General features: G+C 44.1%; 1 protein-coding gene and 1 long non-coding RNA gene across 2 annotated transcripts in view; one reads left to right on the top strand and one right to left on the bottom strand.

Annotated features, from left to right (window-relative positions):
• LOC144698290 (uncharacterized) overlaps positions 1-27,174 on the bottom strand; it is a 493,807-nt gene that overhangs the window by 371,296 nt on the left and 95,337 nt on the right. The gene's annotated exons all lie outside the window — the stretch shown is intronic.
• On the top strand, positions 1,793-26,856 carry LOC144698260 (uncharacterized). The gene is given in 4 exon segments (XM_078570237.1): positions 1,793-2,740; positions 20,252-20,959; positions 26,165-26,204; positions 26,707-26,856. Coding segments are annotated over 4 exon segments (1,809 nt in total). The 5' UTR covers positions 1,793-1,829.

Below are 27,174 nucleotides of genomic sequence, written 5' to 3'. Positions count from 1 at the left end.
TTTGGTGTCACTAACAAGAGCAGCAGATATTGTCAATCCCCAGTTGTCTGTTGGTCAGGTGTTGGTGGGCCTTCTTCCTGAACCGCTGCAGTCACTGTGGTGAAAGTGTTCCAACAATGCTGTTTGGTAAGGAGTTACAGGATTTTCACTAAGGGATGATAAATGTCCAAATCAACAACAACAAGTTGCATTTATGTAGCACACTGATTAAAATAGAATGTTCCAAAGTATTTCACAGGTATATTATACAGGAATATTTAACATTGAAGTACATGTTGAGATATTGAGGCACATGATCAACAGCTTGGTCAAAGAGGTAAGTTTTAAGGAGAGTCTTAAAGGATGAGAAAGAGATGCCTAAATAGGGAATTCTCGAGCTTATAGCCTGAGTAGCTGAAGACACGGTCACCAACAGTGAGTCAATTAAAATCAGGGATGCTCAATCGGTCTGAATGAAATGAGTCCAGATATCTGGGAGGGAAGTAGATTGGACGATATGATCGAGATAGTGAGGGGCGTAGTCACTGAAGGAATTCAAAATGAGGATGAGAAGTTGAACATTGAGGTGCTGCTTAATGAGGAGCCTATGTAGCTCAATGAGAACAGGGGCGTTGGATGAACGAGACAAAGTGCGAGTAAAGACATGGGAAGTGGAGTTGTAAATGACTCCATTGTTTATGTGGCAGGCTAGGAACATTCCAGTTTAGAGGTAGCAAAGGAATGGATGCGTTTCAGCAGCAGCTGAGCTGAGGCAGGAATGAAATTCGGCAAAATGACTGTTGTGGAAATGGACGGCCTTAGTGGTATGTAGTCAGAAGCTCAGCTTGGGGTGAAATATGACACCAAGATTGTGAACAGTCTGGTTTTCGGCCTCAGAGTTGTCAGAAAGGCATTGAAGGTTGGGGAGTGGAGTTTGTAGCAGGGAATGAAAACAATGGCTTCAGTCTTCCCAAAATTTAAATGGAGGAAGTTTCTGTCCATCCAGAAATGGATGTCAGACAAGTCAGGGCAGAGTGTGACTTGGAGGTGATGTTGTTCACATTCACCTGCTACCCTGGTCCTTATGGAGGTTGGAGGATAAGGGATTGGGAAATTCTGTCAATGTTCTGGTAGAGTTGTGTAGGCCCAGACTGGCAGGCAGGTTCACTTCCCTGAAGGACATTAGTGAACCAGTTGGGTTTTTATGATAATCCAGCAGATTTCATGGACACTTTTTCCTAATGCCAGTCCCACACGTTGAGCTCAATTTCACACCCAGCCTTTGTGTTTTTGTGAGTTCTCCCTCACTCACCTTTGTTTGTTTTGTACTATTTTCACAGGGTTTGCAGTCCAGAATCACAAACCTGACATCACATCAGGATCTGACGGTGTCGTCCAATTTATCGTAACCCAAATACCATCGGATTTTGAATATGGGGGTTAAGAGCCCTGTTCACAGTGGGGAGAAAGCGCATGCATGTTCTGTGCGTGGGCGAGGCTTCGGCCGATCATCTGACCTGTTGAAACACAGTCAAAATGGAGATAATTCATTGAAATGTGGGGACTATGGGAAGGGATTCAATCACCCATCCCAGCTGGAAATCCATCAGTGTACAAGCACTGGAGAGAGGCCATTCACAAGTTCAGTGTGTGGAAAGGGATTTTCTGATTCATCCAACCGACTGAAAAACCAGCAAGTTCACGCTAGGGAGAGGCCATTCACCTGCTCCGAGTGTGGGAAGGGATTCACTCAGTCATTCCACCTGCTGAGACACCAGCAAGTTCACACTAGGGAGAGACTGTTTACCTGTTCTGTGTGTAAAAAGGGATTTGCTGATTCATCCTCCCTAATGAAACATAAGCGAGTTCACACTGGGGAAAGACCGTTTACCTGCACTGTGTGTAAAAAGGGATTTGCTGATTCATCCTCCCTAATGAAACATAAGCGAGTTCACACTGGGGAGAGACCATTTACCTGCACTGTGTGTAAAAAGGGATTTGCTGATTCATCCAACCGACTGAAACACCAGCGAGTTCACACTGGGGAGAGACCATTTACCTGTTCTGATTGTGGGAAGGGATTCACTCAGTCATTCCATCTGCTAAAACACCAACGAGTTCATACTGGGGAGAGACCATTTACCTGTTCTGATTGTGGGAAGGGATTCACTGATTCATGCACCCTGCTGAGACACCAGAGAGTTCATACTAGGGAAAGACCATTTACCTGTTCTGATTGTGGGAAAGGATTCACTGATTCATCCAACCTGCTGAGACACCCGAGAGTTCATACTGGAGAGAGACCGTTTACCTGCTCCACATGTGGAAAGGGATTTGCTGATCCATCCAACCTCCTGGAACACCAGCGAGTTCACACTGGGGAAAGAACATTCACCTGCTCCAAGTGTGGGAAGGGATTCACTCGGTCATTCCATCTTTCATTTCATCAGCGAGTTCACACTGGGGAGAGACCGTTCACCTGCTCCAAGTGTGGGAAGGGATTCACTCGGTCATTCCATCTACTGAGACACCAGAGAGTTCACACTGGGGAGAGGCCATTTACCTGCTCAGAGTGTGGGAAGGGATTCACTCAGTCATTCCATCTACTGACACACCAGAGAGTTCACACTGGGGAGAGGCCATTTACCTGCTCAGAGTGTGGGAAGGGATTCACTCGGTCATTCCATCTACTGAGACACCAGAGAGTTCACACTGGGGAGAGGCCATTTACCTGCTCAGAGTGTGGGAAGGGATTCACTCGGTCATTCCATCTACTGAGACACCAGAGAGTTCACAAGTAACTGCTGTGGTTGGATTTAGTTCCCAATGATATTCTTGTCTGAAGCATATTCATAAGAGTGTGTTTCTGCTGAGGTTAATAAACTCCAGCCCAGTTACAGATTCTGTATAAAATTGGAATAAATCAGCTTTGCGATAATCAGTGTGTTGAGTCGTTTTGATATCTCTAGCACAAGTTAGTTCCTTTTGAAGGGCTCTCCCTCTGCCCTGTCTCCTCCATCCTCAGCCCCAACGACAATTGTGAGGAGCTCATGGAGCTTCTTTGTCACTAAGATTGAGACAATCCGATCAGCTGCCTCTGCTGCTTCCCTCCCTTCCACTAACCCACCGGGACAAACTGTCTCTAAATTTCCCCCAATGTCTGAGCCCTGAACACATCTTTTTCCAGTTTCTCTCCCATCTCCTCTCATGCCCTCTGTGTGCACCACCTGCTCCATCGACCCTATTCCCACTAAACTATTGACCATCCAACTTCCCCATGTTTACCGTCATTGTCAATGGTTCTCTCTTTTCAGATACTATTCTGCTCTCCTTTAAACCTTCCATCATTATATATCCTTAAATAAAAACAAGCCCTTCACTCTTCCATCTTTGCATGCTGCTGCCCCATCTCCAGCCTCTCTTTCCTTTCAAAAATCCTTAAACATTTTGTAATCTCCCAAAACTGTCCATTTTTCCGAGAACTCCCTATCTGAATCCCTCCAATCAGGTTTCTGCCCTGCCTCAGTTCGAAAACAGTTCTTATCAAAGCCACAAGTGAGATCCTATGTGGCTGCGACACAGGTAAACTTTCTCTTCTGGTCCTTCCCGACGTGTCTCACCTTCTTGGAGAGGAGACAGCCAGACCTGTGAGGAACACCTCTGATCGGGCAGCGGGCTGAGTTTGAAAATAAACCCAAGGGCGACATCGCAGGAAAACTTGGTTGGTGAGAAGTTGCTGTTAGGGAGTATGTTTAAATAGCTTAAAACTAGAAAAAAAAACATAACATTTATAAAGAAGTAGCTGCCTGGATTTCAGTAAGGAACACCAGCAATAGGGAATTAACGTTAAATCAAGTCAAAGTGAAATAGAGTCATAAAGTAAACCAAAGTAAGGTAAAGTTAGGAGAAGTGTCGCAAAGTGAAGTTACTGTTAATTTATTCTTACTAGTCCTCCTTACTTTAAGTGTAAAATTAGAAGGAAGTAAAATGGGTAACAGGAAGTAGTAGTGAGGCTATAAGGCAGGCGAAACAAAGCAGAGCATTGAGTCTGCTTCGAATGCAGAATTATGTTAAAAAGGGAAAATTAAAGGCGCTCTCCCTGAATGCGCACAGCATTCGAAATCGATGATCAAAAGGTACAAATAGTAAGATATTATAGGGGTAAGATATTATTGCCATTATGGAAACATGGCTGCATGGTGACAAAAACTGGGAACTAAATATTCATGGATACTAGAAGTTTTGTAAAGGAAGAAAAGGAGGTGGAGTTGTGCTGATAATAAGGGATGAGATCAGTGCATTAGTAAAGGGGATCTCAGTTTGGAAGAACAATGTGGAATCTGTTTGGGTGGAGCTAAGAATTAGCAAAAGGCAGCAGACATTTGTTGGAGTTATTCATAGCCTACCAAATAGTAATGGTAATAGTAATGTATTAATCAGGAGATGATAGAAGATAGGGTATACATTGATCATGGATGACTTCAATCTACATGTACACCGGGTAAACCAATTGAGCACTGATGCTGTGGAAGATGAATTTCTGGAGTATGTTGGGAATGGTTTTCTGGAGCAGTATGTTGAGGAGCCGACTCGAGGACAGGCTATTTTAGATCTAGCATTATGTAATGTAAAAGGACTAATTAATAATCTTGTTGTAAAAGAACCTTGAGGGGCGAGTGAACACAATATTATAGTATTTTATACTATGTTTGAAAATGAGGTAGTTCACTCTGAAGCAAGGGGGTTAAAGTTGAATAAAGGAAATTATGAAGGCGTGTGGGAGAAATTGGCTGAGATAGAATGTGAAAATACATTAAAATGTACAGAGGCAATGGATAGTCTTCAAAGAATTATTACATAGCTTTCAGCACATACACCTTCCTTCAAGGTGCAGAACCCCCAAAAAGTCAGTCAACCGTGGCTGACAAAGGAAGTTAAGCATGGTATAAGATTTAAAGATAAGGCTTATAAAGTTGCCAGAAGTGGTAGTAAACCTGAGGAAAGGAGGCTTTTAGAACACAACAAAAGAAGACCAGGAAACTGGTAAAGAAAGGGAGAATAGCATATGAATGCAATCTAGAGAAAAGATAAAAACAGACTCTAAAAGCTGCTTTAGGCAAATGTGGGTCCATTGCATCCAGAGTCGGGGAATGGAGAAAGGGCAGAGAAGCTAAATGATAATTCTGCGTTCACCGGGGAAGATACAAGAAATCTCCCAGGTTTAGAGATCCAAGGGAGTAGGGAGAATAAGGAATTGAAGGAAATTAATATCAGTAAGAATGGGATTGAAAGTTGATAAGTCACTGGGATCTGACATATTAATTAGCAAAATAAACCTACATGGGATAGGAGGCAATACACTGACATGGATTAAGGATTGGCGAACAGGCAGAAAACAAAGAGTAGGAATAAACGGGTAATTCTCGTGTTGGTAAGCTGTTATTAGTGGGGTACCACAAGGATCAGTACTTGGGTCCCAGTTGATCACAATATATATTAACGATATGGATGTGGGGACCAAATGTAATCCTTCCAAGTTCGCAAATGATACAAAGCGAGGTGGGAATGTGTTGTGAGGTAGATGTAAAGCAGCTATGGGAGGATTTGACTTAGTGAGTGGGCAAGAACATGGCAGATGGAATATATTGTGGAAAAATGGCAGAAGGAACTAACGTTCAGAGTATTTCCTAAATGATAAGAGATGAGAAAATGTAGATGTACAAAGGGACCTGGGTGTCCTTGTCCATAAGTCGCTGAAGGCTAACATGCAGATACAGCAAGCTATTCAGAAGGCTCGTGGAATGTGAGCTTTTGCCACAAGAGGATTTGAGTACAGGAGGAGTGAAGTCTTGCTTCAATTGTTTAGAATCCTGTTTAGACCGCACCTGGAGTAGTGTGTGCAGTTTTGGTCACCTTGCCTCAGAAGGATATTATTGCCATAGAGGGAGTGCAATGTAAGTTCACAGGCTTGTTCCGGGGATGGTGGGACTGTCTTATGAAGAGAGATTGGGCAAATTCACCCCCCTTAATCAGTACATATTTCACCACATCTCCACCTCCTTTTAGATCTGAAGAAGGGTTTTACGGACTCGAAACATTGTCTCTGTCTCTCTCTCTCCGCAGATGCTTTCAGACCTGCTGTGTTTTTCTGGCATTTTTTGTTTTCGTTCCCCTGTTCCTATGTCTGCGGTGGATCCCCCTCTTCCAGGCTTGGGCTTCCATGTGATGTTCTGAATGATGACAGGATTAACCTTCTCCCTAACCTCTCCTAACCCTTCTGCCCGGTCATTTATTGAAACCAGGGATTCTACTTGTTCTAATGTGACTTTCCCTGCCTGGCGAGTCATTCCTTGAAGTGAGCCCTTGAATTATTTGTACGTTGTTTTATTCTGTTCCCACATTTCAGTAACAAATGTTGAAATGTCTGCTCCACATCTACAGGGTTTCATCTGTTTAAAGTCACAAACAGAAAGGTCCAGTTTTCTCCTGGAGTTTGAGACAAATCAGTTTTCAGAATGATGCAGAGTTTCAGCCAATGAGGGAGAACCGAGATCAGCCCCGCCCCTCATTCAGTCTGATTGGCTGGAGGAGCAGCTGCTCCCCTTCGGTCATCCAGCCCCGCCCACTCCCCCGTCCCTGATGGAAAAACTCAGCAGATCTGACATCATCTGTGGAATGAAAAGAAACAATTAATGTTTCGAGTCCGTGTGACTCACTGTTTTGTTCTCTCTCCACAGATGCTGTTAGACCTACTGAGTTTTTCCAGCATTTTCTGCTTTTGTTTCAGAATTCCAACATTCGCAGTATTTTGCTTTGACTTTAAAGTTGTGAAGTCACCTGAGCCAAATGAGATGCACCCAAGGATCCTGGGAGAACTGGATTAACAGAAATTTCCTCCATTTAAATATTGAGAAGACGAAAGCCATTGTCTTCAGTCCTCGCGACAAACTCCACTCCATAGTCACTGGCTCCATCCCTCTACCTTGCTGAGAGTTGGAGCGGAGCGGACCTGTGGGAGATACTTGGGAGATGAGAAGTGTCTATAAATACAGACTGGGGATTTGAGTGAGGAGCGTCTATAAATACAGACCGAGGATTTGAGAGAGAAGCGTCTATAAATACAGACCGAGGATTTGAGTGAGGAGTGTCTATAAATACAGAGTGAGGATTTGAGTGAGGAGTGTCTATAAATACAGACCAGGGATTTGAGTGAGGAGCGTCTATAAATACAGAGTGAGGATTTGAGTGAGGAGTGTCTATAAATACAGACCAGGGATTTGAGTGAGGAGCGTCTATAAATACAGGCCAGGGATTTGAGTGAGGAGCATCTATAAATACAGACGGGGGATTTGAGTGAGGAGCGTCTATAAATACAGACGGGGGATTTGAGTGAGGAGCGTCTATAAACACAGACGGGGGATTTGAGCGAGGAGCGTCTATAAATACAGACGGGGGATTTGAGTGAGGAATGTGTATAAATACAGACGGGGTATTTGAGTGAGGAGTGTCTATAAATACAGACCGGGGATTTGAGTGAGGAACGTCTATAAATACAGACCGGGGATTTGAGTGAGGAACGTCTATAAATACAGACGGGGGATTTGTGTGAGGAACGTCTATAAATACAGATGGGGGATTTGAGTGAGGAACGTCTATAAATACAGACGGGGGATTCGAGTGAGGAACGTCTATAAACACAGGCGGGGGATTTGAGTGAGGAACGTCTATAAATACAGATGGGGTATTTGAGTGAAGAACGCCTATAAATACAGACGGGGTATTTGAGTGAGGAACGTCTATAAATACAGACGGGGGATTTGAGTGAGGAATGTCTATAAATACAGATGGGGGATTTGAGTGAGGAACGTCTATAAATACAGACGGGGGAATTTGAGTGAGGAATGGGCTGTTTCACTGTTGCAGCTGCTGTGAGGCAGCAGGAGTGGGGGGGAAAGAGGCAACTGTGATATCACAGGAAGCTGGTACGTTGATTGGTCGGTAAGTGCTCAGTCTAAGGGACAGTGTGTGAGAAACCAGCTTAGGACAGGCGAGTTCAGATAGATCTATAAATAAAAATAACTTTACAATAATAAACAAAAATTTGAAAACTTTAAAATTCAAATAAAATAACAAGGAGTTTAAACAAGCAATAAAATAGAGTTACTTAAATAAACATCTAATACACATCCCTTGTAGTTAAGAAGCATATAATCTTTAGTTGTCAGTGGTACTAGCATTCAGTAAACACAGTAAATTGTAGCATACATAGGAAGAAAGTAACTAAAGTAAATTAACTAAATAACATAAGTTAGAATGGTAGGACAGGGGTTATGTTGCAGCTGTGAGATGTGGGAACTTTTGGATGCCAAAGCGATCCATGACAAACACGTCTGCAGGAAGTGTAAGCAGCTTGAGGAATTCCGGATCAGGATTATTGATCTGGAAACTGAAATGCAGACACTCTGCAACATAAGGGATGGGGAGAAATACCTGGATACTTTGTTCCAGAAGACAGTCACACCTCTTAGAAGAGGGTCATCTGTTTGATCAGCAGTGAAGGACAGGAGGATGTGACTGTCAGTGAGGCAGGTAATGGGACTGAGCAGGCAGTAGTGGAGGAGTCTCAGACTTTGCAAGTGTCAAACAGGTTTGAGGTGCTCACAACCTGTGTTGATGAAAGCAAAATGTGCAAGATGGATGAGCTGGCTGGCCATGATACTGTGGTACAGGAAGCCATTCACGCAGGGGGAGCAAAAAGGAATGTAGTGGTAGTAAGGGATAGTATAGTGAGGGCATTGACACTGTTTTCTGCAGCAAAAAGTGAGTCCAGACGGCTGTGTTGCCTGCCCAGTGCCAGGGTTCGGGACATCTGCTCCGGGCTGGAGAGGAACTTGCAATGGGAGGGGGAGAATCCAGTTGTCGTGGTCCATGTACGTACCAATGACATAGGTAGAACTAGGAAAGAGGTTCTGTAAAGTCAGTGTAAGGAGCTAGGCACCAAATTATGTAGCTAAAACTCAAAGGTAATAATCTCTGGATTATTACCTGAGCCACGTGCAAATTGGCATCGGGCAAATAAGATTAGCGAGACCAATGCGTGGCTCAAAGATTGGTGTGGGAGAACTGGGTTCCTGGGGACAGTGGGGGCTGTACCGTTGGGACGGTTTATACCTGAACCGTGCTGGGATGAGTGTCCGCACAAATCGCATAGCTAGGGAAGTAGAGAGGGCTTTAAACTAAACAAGAGCAGTGAGGGATCAAGCTTGGGTAGAGGTAGCAATTCAAGGTGTAGAGTCAAGATAGGAGAGGAAAATCGTAATATGAGAAATGATGGTCAGAGACTGGCAGGAAAGGACTGAGAGAAAAAACCTAAGAATAAATCAACAGTCAAGACTAGATGTTACAACGGTAGCACAAAGACAAGACTGAAGGCTCTCTATCTGAATGCACATAGCATTCAAAACAAAGTAAATGAATTGATGACCCACACAGAAGTAAATAAATATGATCTGATGGTAATTATGGAGACGTGGCTGCAGGACAACTAAGATTGGGTCCTTAATATTGTGGGGTGCATGACATTCAAGGAGAATAGGAAGCTCGGTAAAAGTGGAGGGGTTGCATTGTTAATCAAAGAGGGCATTGGTGCAATATTTAGAGATGACCTTGGATCAGGAGATCAGGATGTAGAATCGGTTTGGGTGGAGATGAGGAATAGTAGGGGAAAAATAGTCATTAGTGGGAGTGGTTGACAGGCCCCTAACAGCAGCCATAGTGTAGGGCAAAGTACTCAAGAGAAAATATTATGTGCTTGTGATAAAGGGACGGCATCTACACATTAACTGGAAAAATCAGATTGGCAGTAATAGCCTGGATGAGGAGTTCTTAGAATGCTTTTGAGATAGTTTCTTAGAGCAGCATGTTCAGGAGCCAATCAGAGAGCAGGTTATATTTGACTTGGTATTGTGTAATGTAACAGGATTAATTAATGATCTCAGAGTAAGGGCACTACTAGGTAGCAGCGAGCACAATATGGTTCAATTTTACATCCAGTTTGAAAGAGAGAAGAGTGGGTCAAAGACTAGTATCTTAAACTTAAATAAGGGCAATTATGTGGGGATGAAAGCTGAGCAACCAGAAGTGAACTGGGAAATTAGGCTAGAGGAGAGATGAATAGAGAAGCAGTGGCAGACATTTAAGAGGATATTTCAAAGTTTTCAGAATGAGTACATCCCGACCATAAAGAAAAATTATAAAGGGGAGGACCCACCATCTGTGGTTAACTAAAGAAGTTAAGGAAAGCATCAAGCTTAAGGAAAAAGCATAGAACTCTGCAAAGATGAGCAGCAGGACAGATGATTGGACAGAATATAAAGAACAGTCGAAAATGGCTAAAACGTTAATCAGGAGGAAGAAATTAGAGTGTGAGAGGAAGTTTGCTAGAAATGTAAAAATGGAGAGCAAGTATTTCTACAGGTGCTTAAAAAGGAAAAGAGTGAGCAAAGTGAGTGTTGGTCCTCTAGAAGGTGACAGTGGGGAGTTAATAGTGGATGAGGAAATGGTGGAGGAAATGAATAATATTTTGCTTCTGTGTTCAATATAGAGGATACAAAAAACATTCCAGTAATAGCTGCAAATCAGAAGGTGACAGGAGAAAGGAACTTGGTGAAATTGAAATCACTGGGGAAATGGTACTGAGCAAATTGAAGGAGCTGCCGATGTCAAATCTCTGGGACCCAATGAACTACATCCTTGGGTCTTAAAAGAGGCGGCTAATGCGGTAGTTGGTGCGCTGGTGTTAATTTTCCAACATTCGCTCGATTCTGGAAAGGTTCTGTCAGATTGGAAAGCAGCAAATATAACCCCTCTATTCAAGAAGGGAGGGAGGCAGAAAACAGGAAACTATAGGCCAGTTAGCTTGACGTCTGTCGTGGGGAAGTTATCAGAATCAATCATAAAGGAGGTTATAGCTGGGCACTTAGAAGAGCTCAAGGCAATTGGGAAGAGTCAGCATGGTTTTGTGAAAGGAAAATCCTGTTTAACCAATTGATTGGAGTTTTTTTGAAGGAGTAACATGCACAATGGATAAAGGGGAACCTGTAGACGTACTGTACTTGGATTTCCAGAAGGCATTTGAGAAGGTGCCACATCAAAGATTATTACAGAAAATAAAAGTGCATGGTGTAGGGGGTAACTTATTAGCATGGATAGGAGATTGGCTGGCTGGCAGAAAGCAGAGAGTATGTATAAATGGGTCTTTTTCTGATTGGCAGGATGTGATGAATGGAGTCCCACAGGGATCTGTGCTGGGGCATCAACTTTTTATGATTTACATCAATGACTTAGATGAGGGGAGTGAAGACGTGGTAGATAAATTGGCAGATGGCACAAAGATAGGTAGGAAAGTATGTTGTGAAGAGGACATGAGGAGGTTGCAGATGGATATAGATAGGTTGAATGAGTGTCCAAACATCTGGCAAATGGAGTGAAATGTGGGAAAATGTGAAGTTGGTCACTTTGGCAGGAAGAACAAAAAAGCAGAGTATTGCTTAAATGGAGGATGGCTGCATAATTCTGAGGTGCAGAGGGACCTAGGTGTTCTAGTAAATGAGTGTCAAAACGTTTGTATGCAGGTACAGCAAGTAATTAATAAGGCTAATGGAATGCTATCCTTTGTTACGAGAGGGGTTGAACATAAAAGTAAGGATGTTATGCTTCAGTTAAACTGGACCACACCTTGAATACTGTGTGCAGTTTTGGTCTCCTTATTTAAGGAAGGATATAAATGCATTGGAGGCGGTTCAAAGGATGTTCACTAGATTGATATCTGGAATGATCGGGCTGTCTTATGAGGAAACGTTGGACAGACTGGGCTTGGTTCCACTGGAGTTTAGAAGGGGGAGGAGTGATTTGATTGAAGTATACAAGATCCTGAATGGCCTTGACAAAGTGGACGTCGAAAGGATGTTTCCTCTTGTGGGTGAGTCCAGAACTAGGGGGCACCATTTCAAAATTAGGGGGTCGCCCTTTTAGGACAGAGACGAGGAGAATTTTTTTCTCTCAGAGGGATGTACGGCTTTGGAACTCTCTGCCTCAGAAGGCGGTGGAGGCGCGATCATTGAATATTTTTAAGACACAGGTAGATAGATTCTTGTTAGGCAAGGGAATCAAAGGTTATCAAGGTTAGATGGGAATGTGGAAATTCAAAGACAAGAAGATCAGCCATGATCTTATTGAATGGCACAGCAAGCTTGAGAGACCAAATGGTTTGCTCCCATTCCTATTCCATATGTTCTTATGGTCTCTCTCCAGTGTGAATTCGCTGGTGTATTCGCAAGTGGGATGACTGAGTGAAACCCTTCCCACACTCAGAGCAGGTGAATGGCCTCTCCCCATTGTGAAACCACTGGTGTAACAGTAGTTGGGATGACTGAGTGAAACCCTTCCCACACTCGGAGCAGGTGAACGGCCTCTCTCCAGTGTGTAGCTGCTGGTGTCTCAACAGGCTGGATAACTGGGCGAATCCCTTCCCACACTCAGAGCAGGTGAACGGCCCCTCCCCACTGTGAACTCGCTGGCGTATCAGCAGGTCAGGTGACTGAGTGAATCCCTTCCAACACTCAGAGCAGGTTAACGGCCTCTGCCCACTGTGAACCCGCTGGTTTCTCAGCAGGTCAGAACATTGAGTGAATCCCTTCCAACACTCAGAGCTGACGAATGGTCTCTCCACATTGTGAATTCACTGTTGTGTTCGCAGGTTGCTTGAGTAAGTGAATCCCTTCCCATACTCAGAGCAGGTGAATGGCTTCTTCCCACTGTGAACTCACTGGTATCTCAGCAGCTCAGATGACTGAGTGAATTCCTTCCCACATTCAGAGCAAGTGAATGGTCTCTCCTCAGTGTGAATTCGCTGGTGTGTTCGCAGGTTGGCTGACAGAGTGAATCCCTTCCCACACTCGGAGCAGGTGAACGGCCTCTCCCCAGTGTGACTGCGTTGATGGATTTCCAGCTGGGATGGGTAATTGAATCCTTTCCCACAGTCCTTACATTTCCACGGTTTCTCCATGGTTCAAGTGTCCCTGTGTCTCTCCAGGTTTGATGATCAGTTGAATCCTTGTCCACACATAGAACACGTGTACAATTTCCCCCTGCTGTGAATGGTGTGATGTTATTTCAGGCTGTGTAACTGGTTAAAGCTCTTTCCACAGTCAGTTCACTGGAACACTCTCATTCGGGTGTGTGTGTGTCTCGGTGCTTTTCCAGTCACACTGATGTTTGAAATCTTTTCCCACAGAAAGAACAAACATTTCTCCTTCCACATTCAAAGACGATAATATTCAGTTACAGATGAATCGAGTGACTCTGTCAGATCTTGATGTGATGTTTGGTTTGAGGTCCCCCTCTGTAAATCCTCCCCTTCCGATACCCTGTAAAAGGAGTTTACAAAAGTGATCACTGTAAGAAAAGGATAGAAATTCAGAGCAGACAATTCTCATTTCTATGGAACATTATTTCCTGTCTTCTTCTCCCAAAGCTGCAAATCCCTGTCCCACATACTCTCCCTCCTCCCAGTGCTGAAGCCAAACAGAGTTTTGGATAATTCTTCCTGTATCTTTTTAACAAATTTGTCCAACTGAAGATAACAATATGTTTCATCATTCACTTCAGTCATTACTCATGACAAAACATTAATCTGAAACCCCCTGACCGACTTTACAGAATAGCAGACGTTAACCTTGTGTCCAAAACTTACTGTGTGGAGATTTATTGAGTGATTGTGAAGGTGGTTTCTCCAAACCTCCCAGGATTTCCTTCCTTCTTTCTCTCCCTCTCTAACTAAGTTAAACCTGGGATCAGTCTCATGGTCTATTCTGGTTGCTGCTTCTCTTCCTGATGACTAATTAACTCCAATTAAACACTGAGAAGACTGAAGACACTCTTTTCAGTCCCTGCTCCAATCTCCATTCCCTAGATACCAACTCCATCGTTTTCCTTGGGAACAGTCTGAGATTAAACCAGTCTGTTCATAAACTCGGTGTTACATTTGATCTCGAGATCAGATTCTGACCTCATATCTGTGCCATCACTAAAATCGCCTGTTTCCACCTCTGTAACACTACCCGCCCTCACCCTGTCTCAGTGCATTTGCTGCTGAAACCCTCATCACTGCTGTTGTTACCTCCAGACTTGAACGACTATCCCAACACACTCCTGGCTGGTCTCCCACATTCTACTCTCCGTAAATGTGAAGCCATCCAAAAGTCTGCTGTCCATGTCTTCACTCGTAGCAAGTCCTGTTCCTCTGTCACCCATTTGCTTCCTGACCTGCCTTGGATCCCGGTCAAGCAGCAACTTGATTTTAAAATTCTCATCCTTGTTTTCAAATCCCTCCATGGCCTCGCCCTTCCTTATCTCTGCAATCTCCTCCAGCCCCACAACCCTCTGAGATATCTGCACTGCTCGAATTCTGGAATCTTGTACATTCTCCATTTTAATCACTCCAGCATTAATGACCTTGCCTTAAGTTCCCTCATTCCCAAACTCTGAAATTCTCGACCTGCACACTCCCTCTGTCGACCACATTTTGCCCCTTTAAGACACTTGAGTATTGCTAAAAAAAGAGACATTCTGTCAAAACCTTTTCTCTTGTACTCATCAGGACAGATGTAAGAACATCAAATTTCAAAGATTGTCAGTCGGGCTCATAATGTGGCTCACTTGTGCTTGCTAGAAGCTACATATATTCATCCACAGGGAACTGTCCACTGCAGACAGAAGGGACATGTCCAGGGATGGGGCCGTTTATTGAATTAAACAAAAGCATGGAGGATGATAGCTCTTTGGTGCATTCTCCGTGGCAATGCCTTGACCAATCAGAGCTGACTGGCCAACCAGTCAACACCCTTTCCTTGTGCAGCATAAATTGTTGTTCACTGAGAAATTTGTTTTTTTTTGCATCTGTCCAGATGAGTACAACGTGAAATATCAGCAATATGTCTCCCTTTTTCAGCAATACTTAAATTCTGTACTGCTGAGTGACTATGGGATTATAATTCTAATGCTGCTGATCTAAAACTCCTGGTGTACACACATTTTATGAACGTCTCCCGCGGGCTGTTGCTCATTGTCCCCGTGAGGATGGCGGCCGCGCATGCGCCCTGTAGCACATCGACCCATCAAGATAGCGGCCGCGCATGCGCCAATCTCCACATTGCCCCTATAAAAATGGCGGCCGATAACTCGTGCATTTTTCACGCAGCTCCGAGCAAACCCGGGACCGGTGGCTCCTGATTGAGGGTTTGGGGCCGACACCGTGAGTTTATGAAGCTTCCAAATTCACCCGTTAGCCTTATCTCTGTTCAGCCGTTCTGCATCTGCACTCGGTCTTTGTGAAACCCGCATTTTAAACCGCTTGCTCGAGCTCACTTGCCGTCTGTCCCCACGGACTGCGCATGTTCCGACTCCAAATGATTGGCGGCAGCTCCGGACCAATAGGAAGAATGGGCGGGGTTGGATGACCGAGCGGGAGCAGCTGGTCCTCCAGTCAATCGGAGTGAGAGGGGCGGAGCATGCTGGAAGTGGAGCATGCGCAGTGTGAGCGGGGGACCGGGACGAAGGGGGTGGATTTTTTCCCCCAATAATTTATATAGATTTTTCTTTTCCCACCTATTTCCATTATTTTTAAATGTATTTCCATCCATTGTTTTATCTCTACCTTTTAGCCTATTTCAATCCCTTCACCCTACCCCACCCCCACTAGGTCTATCTGTACCTTGCTCGTCCTGCTTTCTACCCTTAATTAGCACATTCCTTAGATAATATCACCACCTTCAACACCTCTTTGTTCTTTTGTCTGTGACATCTTTTGGTTATCTCCACCTATCACTGGCCCTCTATCCAGCTCTACTTGTCCCACCCCCCTTAAACCAGCTAATATTTCACTTCTCTTCTATTTTTACTTAGTGCTGTTGAAGAGTCATATGGACTCGAGACGTTAACTGTGTTCCTCTCTGCAGATGCTGTCAGACCTGCTGAGTTTTTCCAGGTGTTTTTGTTTTTGTTGCGGTGGAATTTAAAGTCCAGCGGGTGAGAAAGGGCCGAGTGCAGGAGAGGAATGGAGCCGGAGGGTGGACTGGGAGGGTTCACAAACACCCGGTGTAGAACTCCAAACCCGGATTAGAAACTCCCGGAGCCCAGTTTATACCAAGTGTTTGGAAACTCCTTTTACAGGAGGTTAGAAGGGGAGGATTTACACACAGCAAACTCAAACTAAGAGAAATATTTGTCTCTTTGGACTGACCTGCTGAAACACATTGAATTCACACTGACGAGAGGCTGTTCAGTTGCTCACAGTGTGGTAAGAGCTTCAGGACATCATCCCACCTGGGACACCACATTCACACTGACAAGAGACCTTTTAAATGACCAGAGTGTGAGAAGTGCTTTAAAAGGTGTGGGGAATCTTGCGGTATGTTAGCATTTCTTTTTGCTTAAATCTATGCGAACGGAATTGTATACCCTGGCACGGCACTGGAATACGGTAAAAGGGAAAGACAGTATTTTACCTTGAACATCTTCAGTGTAAGTGTGAGCTGCTGTTAAATCAGGCTGTATAGGTAGAACTTAAAAACAAAAAGGGGGCAATCACATTGTTCGGAGCCTACTATAGACCCCCAAACAGTCAGGGAGAGATAGAAGGGCAGATATGTAGGCAAATCTCAGAAGTGTCAAAATAATAGAATGATAATAGTCGGGGATTTCAACTTCCCCAATATTAACTGGGATAGACAAAGTGTGAAAACTTTGAGGGGGCTGAATTCTTCAAATGTATCCAGGAGAGATTTTTAAGCCAGCACATAGAAAGTCCTACAAGAGAGGTGCTGGACCTTCTTTTAAAGAACAAAGCTGGGCAAGTTGTAGAAGTGTCAGTGGGGGAGCAGTTCAGTAATAATGACCATAACTCCGTAAGATTTAAGTAGTTATGGAAAAGGACGAAGATGGATCGAAAATAAGGGTTTTGAATTGGGGGATGGCCAATTTCAATATGATAAGACAGGACCTGGCCAAAGTGGACTGGGAGCAGCTACTTGTAGGAAAATCAACATCAGAGCAGTGGGAGTCATTCAAAAAGGAAATAGTGTGCAGGACCAACATTTTCCCACAAAGGACCAACAAGTCCAGAGAAACCGGGATGTTGAGGAATTGACAGGATTAGATAAGGGGGGAAAAAAGGGAAGCTTATGGTACATACCGAGGGCTCAAAACAGCAGGAGCCCTTGATGGGTAGAGAAAGTGCAGGGGGTTACTTAAAAAAGAAATTAGGAAGCCGAAGAGGGGGCATGAAAAACACAGCTGGGTGAAATAAGTTAAAATCCAAAGGCATTTTATAAGTATATTCAGGGCAAGAGGATAACCAGGGAAAGATTAGGGCCCATCAGGGACCAAAATGGCAATCTGTGTGAGGAGCTGGAAGATGTAGATGAGGTTTTAAATGAGTACTTTGCATCTGGAGTAACTATACAGAAGGATGATGTAGATATAGAAATCAGGGAGGGGGACTGTGATATACTTGAACAAATGAATATTGAGAGGGAGGAGGTATTAGCGGTTTTATTGGGCCTTAAAAGTGTATTAATCCCCAGGCCCAGATGAAATGTATCCCAGGTGCTGTGGGAGGCAAGGGAGGAGATTGCAGGGGCCCTGACATTAATTTTCAAATCCTCTCTGGTCACAAGAGAAGTACCAGAGGACAGCTAATGTGGTACCATTATTAAAGAAGAATGGTGGGGATAAACCAGGGAGCTAATAGGCCAGTGAGTCCAACATCAGTGGTAGGGAAACCTTTGGAAACGTTCTGAGGGACAGAATTAATCCCCACGTGGAGAGGCAAGAACTAATCAAGGATAGTCAGCATGGCTTTGTCAGTGAGAGATCATGTCTAACAAATTTGATTGAATTTTTCGAGAAGGTGACGAGGTGTGTAGATGAGGGTAGTTCAATTGATATAGTCCACATGGAATTCTCTAAGGCTTTTGACAAGGTCTGGCATGGGAGACAGGTCCAGAAGGTAAGAGCCCATGTGATCCAGGGCAATTTGGCAAATTGGATCCAGAATTAGCTCAGTGTCAGGAGGCAGAGGGTGATGGTCAAAGGTTGGTTTTGTGACTGGAAGCCTGTATCCAGTGGCATACTGCAGGGTTGGGTGCTGGATCCCTTCTTGTTTTTAGTGGACATTAATGATGTAGACATGAATGTAGGAGGTATGATCAGTAAGTTCACAGGTAACACAAAAAAATCACTAGTGTGGTAAATAGCGAGGAGGAAACCCTTAGACTACAGGACAATATAGATGGGCTGGTCAGATGGGCAGTACACTGGAAAATGGAATTTAATCCCAAAAAGTGTGAGGTGATGCATTTCGGGAGGACTAACTAGGCAAGGGAGTATATGATGAATGGTAGGACCCGGGAAGTACAGACCCTCGGTGTGCATGTCCATAGATCCTTGAACATAAGAACTAGGAGCAGGAGTGGGCAATTCAGCCCCTCGAGCCTGCCCCGCCATTCATTACGATCATGGCTGATCTCATTTTGGCCTCAACTCCAATTTCCCTCCCTCACCCCATAACCTTTCAACCCATTACTAATTAAGTCTGTGTGGTGAAGGTGCTCGCACAATGCTGTTAGGTAAGGAGCTATAGGTTATTCACCCAGTGATGAGGAAGGGACATTGTTGTTGTTGATTTGGAGAAATATCAATTTGTGTTTATATCACACATTTATTGTTATATAGTTTACCAAGACATTTCACAGAAATGTTAGAAACCAAGGAGATACTCGGGCAGGTGGCCAATAATTTGGTCAAAGAGGTCGGTCTGAAAGAATATTTTAAAGGATGCAAATGAGGTAGAGAGGCAGAGAGATTTAGGAAGGCAATTCTAGAGTCTTGGAAACTGACAGAATGGCAACCAGTGATGGAATTATTAAAATCAGTAATTCTCGAATTCGAGAAGAGCAGATATCTCAGGGGGTATTGTGAGGCTGGAGGAGGTTACAGAGATAGGAATGATCACAACCATGGAGGAAAACGAGGATGAGAATGTGAAAATTTAGGTGCTGCTTAAATGAGTGCCTTCAAATCATTTGTATATTTTGTGAATGGCTGTGGGCCAAGCACTGATCCTTGCAGTATCCCACAAATAACTGCCTGTCATCCTGAGAATGAGACATTTATTCCAACTCTGTTTTCTGTCTGTTCACCAATTCTCAATCTATAACAGGATATTACCCCAATCCCATGCACTTGAATTCTGTTTATTGACATCCTGTGCTTTGTTTAGTAACCTTCTCTCTCTGTCTCTCCCACTCCTCTCTCTCTTACTCTCTCTCTCACATTGAATTCTCCAGCCCAGCGAGTTCTGGATGCTCCATCATTGAATATATTTCCGGCTGAGGAGGAGAGATTTTCGATCTCTCAGGGAGTCGAGGGATATGGGAAGTGGGTGGGAAAGTGGAGTTGAAACCCAAATTCAGCCATGATTGTATTGAATGGTGGAGCAGGCTCGATGGGGTGTTAGGACTTCTCTTGTTCCTATTTCGTATGTTTTTATGGAGGCCAGAGTCTTGTGTTGGCCCAGACCGGGTGGCAGGTTCCCTCCCCTGATGGACATTAGTGAACCAGTTGGGTTTTTATCACGATCCAGCAGTTTTCATGGTCACTTTTTCCCAGTGCCGGCCCCACAAATTACCAGATTCGTTCAGCTCAATTTCACAACCTGCCTTTATGTTTTTGTGGGTTCTCTCTCACTCCCTTTTTCTGTTTTAAATCAATTTCACAGGTTATTAGAAGGGGAGGATTTGCAGTCGGGAAACTGAAACCAAACAACACATCAGGATCTGATGGAGTCGCCTAATTCATCTTAAACTGAGTATCTTCAGATTTTGAACATGGAAGAAAAAAGCACTGTTCAGAATGGGGAGACACCGTACACGTGTTCTGTGTGTGGATGAGGCTTCAGCCGATCATCTGACCTGACAGAGCATAAATGCAGTCACAATGGAGAGAAACCATGGAAATGTGGGGACTGTGGGAAGAGATTCAAATCCCCATTGGAACTGGGAACTCATTGGTGCACTCACACTGGGGAGAGACCATTCACTTGCTCTGAGCGTGGGAAGGGATTCACTCAATTAGCCAACCTCATGGGACACCAGCGAGTTAACACAGATGAGAGACACTTTAAATGCCCACAGTGTGAGACGTGCTTCAAAAGTTCTGTGGAACTAAAGTCCCATCAACGTGTTCACGCTGACGAAAGACCGTTCAGGTGCTCTCACTGTGGGACTGGGTTCAGACGATCATCTGAACTCATCGCACACCAGCGAGTCCACACTGGAGAGAGACCGTTCACCTGTTCCAGGTGTGGGAAGGGATTCAGTCAGTCATCCAGCCTGCTGAGACACCAGAGAGTTCACACTGGAGAGAGGCCATTTACCTGCTCCGAATTTTGGAAGGGATTCAGTCAGTCATCCAGCCTGCTGAGACACCAGAGAGTTCACGCTGGAGAAAGGCCATTTACCTGCTCCGAATGTGGGAAGGGATTCAGTCAGTCATCCAGCCTGCTGAGACACCAGAGAGTTCACGCTGGAGAGAGGCCATTTACCTGCTCCGAATGTGGGAAGGGATTCAGTCAGTCATCCGGCCTGCTGCTGCACCAGAGAGTTCACACTGGAGAGAGGCCATTTACCTGCTCCGAATGTGGGAAGGGATTCAGTTGGTCATCCAACCGGCTAAGACACCAGAGAATTCACACTGGAGAGAGGCCATTTACCTGCTCTGAATGTGGGAAGGGATTCAGTGAGTCATCCAGCCTGCTGAGACACCAGAGAGTTCACACTGGAGAAAGGCCATTTACCTGCTCCGAATGTGGGAAGGGATTCAGTCAGTCATCCCACCGGCTAAGACACCAGCAAGTTCACAAGTAACTGTCGTGATGGGATTTTGCTCTTAATAACATCCAGGACTGAAGTATGTTCATTATAGTGTGTTTCAGTAGACACTAATAAACTCCAGCCCACTTAGATAAAAGTCAAATAAATCAGCATTGTGTTAAACACAATGCGTTGAACCTTTTTACTATTTTTAACAAGTTAGTTCCTTTTTGATGTTAAACTCCAGCCCAGTTACAGATTCTGTATAAAATTGGAATAAATCAGCTTCGTGATGAACAGTTGAGTCGTTTTGATATCTCTAGCACAAGTTAGTTCCTTTGGAAGGGCTCTCCCTCTCCCCTGTCTCCTCCATCCTCACCTCCAGCAACAAGTGCGAGGAGCTCATGGAGCTTCTTTGTCACTAAGATTGAGACAATCTGATAATCTGCCTCTGCTGCTTCCCTCCCTTCCACTAGCCCACCGGGACAAACTATCTCCAAAGATCCCCCTTGTCCGAGCCTGAACTCGTGATTAAATGACAAAGGGGATGATGGTGCAAGGCAGCATTGGGTGATAATGAGACAAGGAAATAAACTAATGGGACAAGTGGAGAAACAACACAGGCCCAGAGGAGGGTTAAATGGTAAAAGAAGAACCATTACCAGCACCTACTGTCAGAAAAAATGGGAGCAGTGGTTATGATCTGAAATTGTCAAAATGAATGTTGAGTCCAGAAGGATGTAAAGTGTCCAATGAAAGATGGGCTGCTGTTCCTCGAGCTTCCATTGAGCTTCATTGGAACAGTGCAGGAGGCCGAGGTCAGAGTGGGAGTAGGTGGAGATTAAACTGGTAAATGACCAGAACCTCAGGGTCACACTTGGAGACTGAAAGGTGATGTTCCACAAAGCAGTTACCCAATTGGGATTTAATCTCCTCAATGTAGAGAAAACCACACTGTGATCAGTGAATAGACAATACTGAATAGCAAGAAGTACCAGTAAATCACTGTGCCCCTTGGAAAGTGTTTTGGGCCCTGGAATGAGGGAAGGGAGGAGATGGATGGGTGCTGCTGCATCTGCTGTGCTTGAATGGAAATGATTCACACTGATGTTCATAAGAACACAAGAAATAGGAGCAGAGTTGGACTAAAAGGCCCCTTGAGCCTGCTCCACCATTCAATGTTCTTCCAGCTCAACTCCACTTTCCCATCCTATCACCATATCCCTTAGTGCCCAAATATTTATGGATTTCCCTCTTGAACATATCAAGATGGAGAACAACAGACTCAGTGCAACTATTAATCTGGGAAATGCACAAACAAGGTGCATGTGAATTACAAATTCACCTCTTCACTGCTTGGTCATCATGTTAAATGAGCTTTACACTGGCCCCATGCTGAAATGTAGTCATTCTCTGACAGGTATTCTTAATGGTATAATTAGCAAATTTAGAATGAAAAATACCCTCTGCTTCACTGTAAGGCTGAGAGACAACTTTGTAATTGATTCATTATGTCACAGACTGGCTCATTAGATCTGCTCATTTCATCTAATCTTATTTTCAGCTAATGGGAGAATGGTTGAAACAGGGGATGGTGAATAACAGCTCGAAACCACAGTCCCCTCTCCCACTGTCATAATGATCCTTACAACATACAGGAATTTGGGACAATGTGACTTTGATGCTCAGATTAGCTCTGTCTCCATATTAGAGGAAGGAGCGAAGCACTGGGGACGGTGCAAAAACATTTACTGGAATGATTCCAGAATTGGAAAATATGTCAAATTCACAGATTTAACGGATTGAAAAGTTTTTCTCTGGAAAAGAAAGTGAGGGATGACCTGACTTAGGCCTTTAAGATAATGAAAGGGGTTGACAGGGTAGACAAGTGGAAGAGTTTTCCACTTGTAGATGGTTGAGAATAAATATACGTTAGTCATCAATAAATCTAATACACAATTCATATGCAACTTCTTCAATCAGAGATAAAAGCAGAAAATCATGGAAATACTCAGCACATCCAGGAGAATCTGTGAATTGAGAAATAGAGTTAAGTTTTCAAGTCTGCTCACTGATGCAGTGTAGTTCTGATGGAAAGTCACAGCCCTGAAATTTATATAGATCTTTCACTCTCCACAGACACTGCCAGATCTGCTGAAAATTCCAATATTTTGTTTTTTTATTTCAGATTTACAGCACCACCTCTCTCTAACTGTGGTTGAGAATGTAAAGCTCATTCTCAGAAGGGTTTGAGATCCCAGTGTGAGCTGAAACTCATGTTGCAAAATCACACCATGAAATCACACCAGCTGAATGTGGAAATGGATTCACCTCGTTATTCCATTTTCTGACACAGCAGCACAGTCATACCTGTGGGAGACCATTCAGATACTTCATGTATGCAACCATTTGCTCACTGCCCACCTGCTAACACTCCAGTTTTAGAAGGTCAAAGGATTAGATCCATAATTGCTACATTCCAACTGACAAGACAGAGTTTCAGTAGTCAGAGTATGAGAAGAAAAATCACTTGTCTGCGCCGCTGCTGAGACTCCAGTGAGTTCAGATCTAACTGTCAGGGTTGGTTCTGTTGTTAATTACACCCAGGACATAACTATGATGGAGGGGCCGTGCACTATGGTTGCCATATCAATATTCATAATTTTATATATTGGCCCTATGGCGCCAATCATCATCGGATAATAAAACATAATTATCTTATCAGAAAAGGCCGTTCAATGGCGGTACGTTTACCCAGGATTCAGTGGGGGGGCAGAATGTGCTCTATCCTAACGACTGGCGGTCCTCGCGCAGGCGCAGTAGCTGGCAGTGACTGATACATGCGCATTGCGATCTCTGACTGGAGCATGCGCAGTACCATCGGTACCTGGAGCTGGTGGAAGACGCTGAGAAATGGCGAACACAGGCGAGTAAAAGGAGCCGGTGAGTGGGGGAGGGATGGAGGCGGCGGAGTGGACGGGGAGGCTTCATGAAGACCCTGTAAAGGTCTGAAATCTTGAATAAGAAGCTACCAGTCCTGCGGTTACACCGAATGGAGAGGGGACAACTCTGACCCGCATCTCCTCTCGGAGACAGGCCCGAGTTAACAACCGCCATCTTCACAGGGGCAATGTGCAGCAGGGCGCATGCGCGGCCATCCTGGTCCAGGTAGCAGGAGGAGAGAATGTTGTGATTTTTCTATCCTGGACTGACAGGGATGGATTTTGGAAACTCCTTTTACAGGGGGTTAGAAGGGGAGGATTTACACACAACAAACTCAAACCAAGAGAAATGTTTGTCTCTTCTCAATTTCTATCTTGGACTGATGGTTAGTGTTTTTGTAAATTTCTGATACTGGATCTTAGAAGTGGAGCGTTGACAGATGGGAAACTCAAATCAAACATAAATTCAGATCTGGCCTAGTCACTCGATTCGTGAGGACTTGAATATAATCGGCCTTTAAATCTGGAAGATAAACAGTTGGCCTGTCTGTCTGTGGGCAAAGGTTACTTGTAGGAGAAAGAATAATTAACTGGGGAAAGCCAACTTCATTAGGGTGAGAATGGATCTGACCCAGTAAAGTGGAATCAAAAGTTGGCAGGAGAAACTGTAATTGAGGAATGGGCTGCCTTAAAGAGGAAACAGATCAGACACAGTAATGACATATTCTTACAAATGAGGAAGGTGTGGCTAACATATCCACAGCTCACTAAATAAGAGAAGAGATTAAGATGAAGATGAATAAGTCTGCTAACAGAGATATCAGGTGGCTAATAAAACCGAGAGACAGGATAAAGAAAGAATATTCAGAGAGAAATTGGAAAAAGAAAGTAAGAGAAGCAAAGAGAGAGTATGAGAAGAAACTGGCAGCTAACATGGAAGGAAATCAAAACGCTTTCTCCGTCTTATACCTAGTAACAGGCCGGTAAAAGGAGACAGGGGCTGATTAGGGATTTAAAAAAGGTGATTTACCCATTGGGACAGGGGGCATGGATGAGGTATAAATGAATATTTGGCATCTGTCTTTACCAAAGAAGATGATGCTGCACAGGTAATGGTTAAAGAGGAGGGAGTTCAAACACTTGTAGTGTTTAATATTGATAAGGAGAAGGTATTATATAGGCTGTCTGATAAAGTTGACAAGGCACCTGAATTGGATGAGATATATCCAAGGATACTGAGGGAATTCAGTGTGGAAATTGTGGAGGCACTGACCATATTATTCCAATCTTCTTCAGACCCATGAGTGGTTACAGAGGACAGGAGAATTGGAAATCATACACTTTTGTTCAAAAAGGGTGTAATGATAAGCCCAGCAACTACCAGACCAGTCTGTTTAGCCTTGGGAGTGATAATTCTGGACAAAATTAATAGTCAATTAAGCAATTGTGGGCTAATTCAGGAAAGCCAGCACAAGTTTGTTAAGGGAAAATCATGTTAAATTAACTTGCTTAAGGTTTTTCGAGAGTTAACAGCGTGGTTGATGAGGGTAATGCTGTTAATGTGGTGTACATGGTCTTCCAAATGGCATTCGATAAAGTGCCACATAACAGACTTGTGAGCAAAGTTATAGCTCATAGAACAAAATGGGCAGCAGCAACATGGGTACAAAATTAACTGGGTGACAGGATACAGAGATAAATTATTTTTCAGAATGGAGGAAGGTTGAAAGTGGATTTCCCCAGGAGTCAGTGTTAGGACTCCTGCTCCTATGACCTAGACCTTGGTGTTCAGGCACAATTTTGAAATTTATGTGCACAGACTGTGTAGAAGGTCCTTTCTCTGGTGGACCTTAGTGAACCAGTTGAGTTTTTGTGACAATCCAGCATCTTTCGTGGTCACTTTTTCCTTGTGCCGGCCCCACAAATTCCCAGATTCATTCAGCTCAGTTTCACAACCTGCCTTTGTTGGTTCTCTCTCACTCCCTCTTTCTGTTTTAAATCAATTCCACAGGATATTAGAAGGAGAGGATTTGCAGTCAGGAAACTGAAACCAAACATCACATCAGGATTTGATGGAGTTGCACAGTCTATCGTAGCCTGAATTTCATCGGATTTTGAACATGGAAGGAAAATGCACCGTTCACAGTGGGGAGAAACCATACACGTGTTGTGTGTGTGGACAAGGCTTCAGCCAATCATCTAATCTGTTAATCACATAAATGCAGTCCCAACAGGGAGAAACCGTGGAAATGTGGGGACTGTGGGAAGGGATTCAATTGCATGGAAAGACATCGGTGCAGTCAAACAGCAGAGGGACCATTCATCTGCTCCGAGTGTGGGAAGGGATTCACTCGTTCATCCTACCTACTGAAACACCAGCGAGTTCACACTGACGAGAGACCTTTTAAATGCTTGGACTGTGGGAAGTGCTACAAAAGTTCCTGGGAACTGATGTCCCATCAACGCGTTCACACTGATGAGAGACTGTTCAGCTGCTCTTACTGTGGGACTGGGTTCAGGCGATCGTCTCATCTGACTGTGCACCAACGTATTCACACTGGGGAGAAGCCATTTATCTGTTCCAAGTGTGGGAAGGGATTCACTCAATCATCCAACCTGCTGAGACGCCAGCATGGTCACACTGGAGAGAGGCATTTCACGTGTTCAGAATGTGGGAAGGGATTCACTGATTCATCCCATCTGTTGATGCACCAGCGAGTTCACAGTGAGGAGAGACCTTTTTAATGTCCAGACTGCGGGAAGTGCTATAAAAGTTCCGGGGACCTGGTGTCCCATCAACATGTTCACACTGACGAGAGACTGTTCAGGTGCTCTCACTGTGGGACTGGGTTCAGGCGATCAGCTAATCTTATTTCACACCAGCGAGTTCACACTGGAGAGAGGCCGTTCACCTGCTCCGTGTGTGGGAAGGGATTTACTCAGTCATCCAACCTCCTGAAACACCAGCGAGTTCACACAGGGGAGAGACCGTTCACCTGCTTTGAGTGTGGGAAAGGTTTCACTCAGTCATCCAACCTGCTGAGACACCAGCAGGTTCACAAGTAACTACAGTGATTGAGTTTTGCAACTGAACCATGTTTCACTGGGGTCTGTTTCTGCTGATGTTAGTAAACTCCAGCCCAGTTATAGGTGTTAATATTCTGGATAAAAATAAAATCATTAAGCTTTCTATTAAATACATGATGTTGAATCTTTTTACTATCCCTAAGACATTATCACTGATCAGCTGCCTCTGCTGCTTTCTTCCCTTCCACTAGCCCATCGGGACAAACTGTCTCTAAAGATCCCCCATGTCCGAGCTC

This window comes from Cetorhinus maximus, chromosome 23 (genome assembly GCF_964194155.1).
Source record: "Cetorhinus maximus chromosome 23, sCetMax3.hap1.1, whole genome shotgun sequence".
NCBI lineage: Eukaryota > Metazoa > Chordata > Chondrichthyes > Lamniformes > Cetorhinidae > Cetorhinus > Cetorhinus maximus.
The sequence above is the reverse complement of the archived record's forward strand: the minus strand, read 5'-3'. Positions and strand labels throughout refer to the sequence as shown.